At 32.2% G+C, this 4,114-nt stretch overlaps 1 protein-coding gene across 1 annotated transcript; it reads left to right on the forward strand.

Moving 5' to 3' along the window:
- The first annotated feature begins 1,313 nt into the window (after window positions 1-1,313).
- Window positions 1,314-1,856, forward strand: LOC133316814 (dirigent protein 5). Its single transcript, XM_061518598.1, has one exon. The coding sequence runs from the start codon at window positions 1,314-1,316 to the stop codon at window positions 1,854-1,856; it is 543 nt and encodes a 180-aa protein (XP_061374582.1).
- Window positions 1,857-4,114: the final 2,258 nt, after the last annotated feature.

Here is a 4,114-nt window from a genome sequence, read left to right on the forward strand (position 1 = left end):
AAGTTAATAATTAGTTAATAAGTGTAATTCAATAAATGAATTGAGATCCATCCATATCCACCCTTTTATATGTATATATATATATATATTAATTATAATTACTCAGAAGCGAGAACATCATGCACATGTTGAGATGACTGTAAATGAGCCTAATTGTGCCCTTGGGCCGGGTTACTGGTCAGAACACCATCGATATGTGACCTTATGACCTTGACTCTGGAAATGGTTGTGCTTTCTATATCAATCCCCACTATGCATTGTCCATTCAGTGTATAAAAAGGCATAAGGACGACCCATGCTGTAGCCATTTTGTAAGAAAAAAGAAAAAGGTATGAGGGGTAAGGACGGTACAAGTTGTGGGTCTACTCTAGTGTCTCAAAACTGCAATGCTTTGCTGTGGGAGTGTGGCCCGGACATAAATTAATTGTACTGAAATTGAATATTGACTCCCTAAGTTAAAATCAGTATAAGGTAAAAAAAAAAAAAATTGTGTATTATTCACACTTCTTCAAAGGGCGCATGAAAAAGTATGTTAGGAATATAATATATGTAATTATTAATGTGATCTTCATTTAATACTTTAAGTTTTTAAATTGAATTGATTTTTAACCATTGATAATAACAAACAAACTATCAGAGTGATAAATTATATATTTTTTTTTTTCAGGTTAAAATTCTGCTAAATTAATAATTCAGTTGAACACCATTAAGCTGATATCTCCGAGTGTTAAGTGTCCTTTCTAAAATTGATTTGTAACTAGGAATTATTTTGACCAAAACCATTGGCAACAGAAGTCTTACCCTCTGTGTTTGTTCAACCAAACTTGATGCAAAATAATTGACGATGCACTAATAATAGGAGACAGAAAGAAACAAAATTGCCTTGCATAGTTTACCATATTGAACAAAAAATGGTCCACTAAGTGCTAGCCAGTTGGGCTACTACACAGGTGTCCTTCCAACTTTAAGGACAGTCCTAAACGAGGGCAACGGGGCATTTGCTGAATTTCTATCAAATTAGAGCCCAGATGCAGAATTTACTAGAGTTGGAAATAAAAGAAAGTTAGACATTGGGAATATGTAAATGTGATGAGTCAATGGAAATTCCTCATACACGCCAGGCAACAAGAAGACAAGCAGGAAGGTTTTCCATAATGGTTTAGGTGTATTAAACTGCTAAATGGGTTAGGTTGCCAATAACATTTAATTAATTTAACCATGAGAAACCTTTCAATTTAAAAGGAAAATGTAGTAATTTGATTTCATCATAAAGGGAGCACAAATCTCAAATTGAAATCTCCATTTGATGCATAATGTTGCCACGTATCATATTCTGCGCTGCAGTTTCTCTAGCAACAATAGCAGTCATTCTTTTGGCTTTGCTATCACCTGCGTCTCACAAGAAGAGTACTCATTCAAGGCCATGGCTTGATCTGTCCTTGTACATCCAACAACCTCGTATACCAACCTCAAATACACATGTTGTACCAAGGGAAGATGCTGGAGCATTCATTTTTCACCGTGTCCTTACAGAAGGACCAGAGAACACTTCACAGGTGGTGGGAAAAGCACAAGGCTTCATAATTCCTGTGGAGCAGTTCGAGCAATCAGCATTCAATGTTATATATCTTACCTTTGACACCCCAGATCATTCGGGTAGCCTAAGCGTGCAGGCCAAGGAATCAGCTCACAAGGACAGAGAAGAATTCAAGGTGGTAGGAGGAACAGGTTCATTTGCCTTTGCTCGTGGTGTTGCAGTTTTTAGTCACACTAATAGACAACCAAGTGAAGTGGCTGCAACTTACCATGTTAAACTCCAACTTGAATTCCCATATCATTCCCAGAAGCTACGATGATTAAGCTTTTTTTTTTTTTCATCTTTTTTGCTTTACTCCAATGCTTCTTATTCTTTCTTATCAGAAGAAATTCAAAATCTACTATCATCCCAGATCCATCCTCGTTCCTTCCTGAATACCATGCCGATGTAAATAATATGTTCGAAATACTAGAACTACACCTATTCTATTTTAATTTTGTTAAATAAATACGTTAGCTGATACAGCGAGTTTATTATTTCTAAATTTACACTAGCAATGAAAATTTGGTGCGAACAGATCCGTTTGTTAACAAAAAGTTTGTTAGTTGACAAATAAGAAGAGAAATTGAAATGTAACTTGTGTACCACATCGAGATGGTTCAGGGCCAGGGCTAAAAAGATGAATATAAAAAAGCGAGGAAGCGAGTTTGTAATTCATCTTTGCGCTTGGGTTGGGGCAATGACTCTGCTAGTGATGTTCTAATCGAGACGCGGAAAAATGTTTCGGTAATTAGTTATTCCAGAGAGAAGTTATCTGTACTTTTTTTAAAACGATGTTCTTTTGTTATTGAAATTTAAAAAAATATAAAAATTATTATAATTCTGAAATAAATTAAAATTATAAAGATTATAAAAATATTATGATTTTTGTCTCAAAATGACGTCGTATTAAGTTTACTACAAATGAGTAATCGCATAAAAAATGAACTCCTTTATTATTGATTAACCCTTGTGATATTGAATTTTAGGTAAAATTATTTTTAGTTAATTAAACGGAAAATAAAACACATTGGGTGACTTTATTATAAAAATATAATTTTTCTTCACTATTTTAACGTCTCTGTTAATACCTAATCCAATTAAAACTTGGTTTTTAATGTTCGGAGATTATCTCTTGTTTTGTTTTGTTTATATTTTTATTAGAATATCTCTTGATTTTTTTTATTATCTCTTGTCTTTTTGCAGAATTTAAAATGTCAACTTCTATTTGATTTGTTTTGAAAATATAACCTTTTTGCTTAAAATTAGATGATATATGAGTTAGCTGATAAAAAAACAAGTGGAAAAAGACTACGCTTTTGGAGGTTTACCCTGTGTTTGGTGTACAGAATAGGATAAGGGTAGGATATGATATGGTGCTGATAATGGTAGGATATGATATGGGTCTGATAAGACTATATCATATCCTGTTTTTGATGAGCACCTGATAGCAATCTGATAAGATTATGTAGAAGGGGAAAGGAAAAAGAAAAAATAAAATATAATACACTAAATACAAATATATTGGATAACGTGAGGATATATTGGGTAGCGTGGGGATATATTGAGTATCCAATATTATTATCCTATCCTGTTGAATTCTAACCCAACTCCTTCCATAGGATAAGAAATCATGTATTAGATAAAATAAAATGATATCCTATCTTGATAAGCTAATCATATCCTATTGACCTACCAAACAAGAGATAAAAGTAGGATATGATAAGTTATCCTATCCTATCTTCTTTATCAGGTGATCCAAACAGGCCCTAAATCTAATAAACTCTGTCAAGCCTAAACTGGATATCAGATGTTGTCAAAATGAGTTAAAGCTCGCAAGTCAGCCCGTTAAAGTATTATATTTGGCCCTAATCTATTCGAGCTTTTTTGTGATAGGATCTATTTTAGCCTTAATCCTCAAAACTCTATAATTTAGCGAGCTGAGTTAGGGATGACCCCCGGGCTAAACTTTTTTTTTCATCAAAATTTGTATTATTTAAAAAAATTAAAAATTATATAAATTTAAATATTTATAAATATAAGTAAAGTTTATTGTGAATTTGATGGAGAATATAAGAGAAAGTGAAATATGAAAGAATGGAAAATGAAGTGTAGAAAAAATAAAATAAAAGAAAGAATAAAATAAAAATAAGTATGAGCAAAGAGTCCTATATAAGGAAGGACCTATCTTAGATGCATTTTTAAACATAGAAGTCATGAACCATGTGAAAGGTCATTCATAATCCATGTGAAAGGTCATGCATAATTCATATGAAATGTCATTCATAATTCATGTGAAAGGTCATGCATAACCATATGAAATGTCATCCATAATCCATGTGAAAGGTCATCCATAATATTTTACAATACCCTTTTGGATGTATTCTACAATTCAACACATCATTAGTGTAATGATTATAGAATCTATCAAAGGTTATAAAAACAAAAAATCACGTGTTATGAACATGTGAAAGTTCATTCATAATATTTTACAACAAAAATTATTTTTTCAGTAGTGATATGTTTTAACATAGATTT

Source organism: Gastrolobium bilobum, unplaced genomic scaffold, assembly GCF_033153095.1.
Source record: "Gastrolobium bilobum isolate Gb01-03AN ecotype WA unplaced genomic scaffold, APGP_CSIRO_Gbil_v1 utg993, whole genome shotgun sequence".
Taxonomy (NCBI): Eukaryota; Viridiplantae; Streptophyta; class Magnoliopsida; order Fabales; family Fabaceae; genus Gastrolobium; species Gastrolobium bilobum.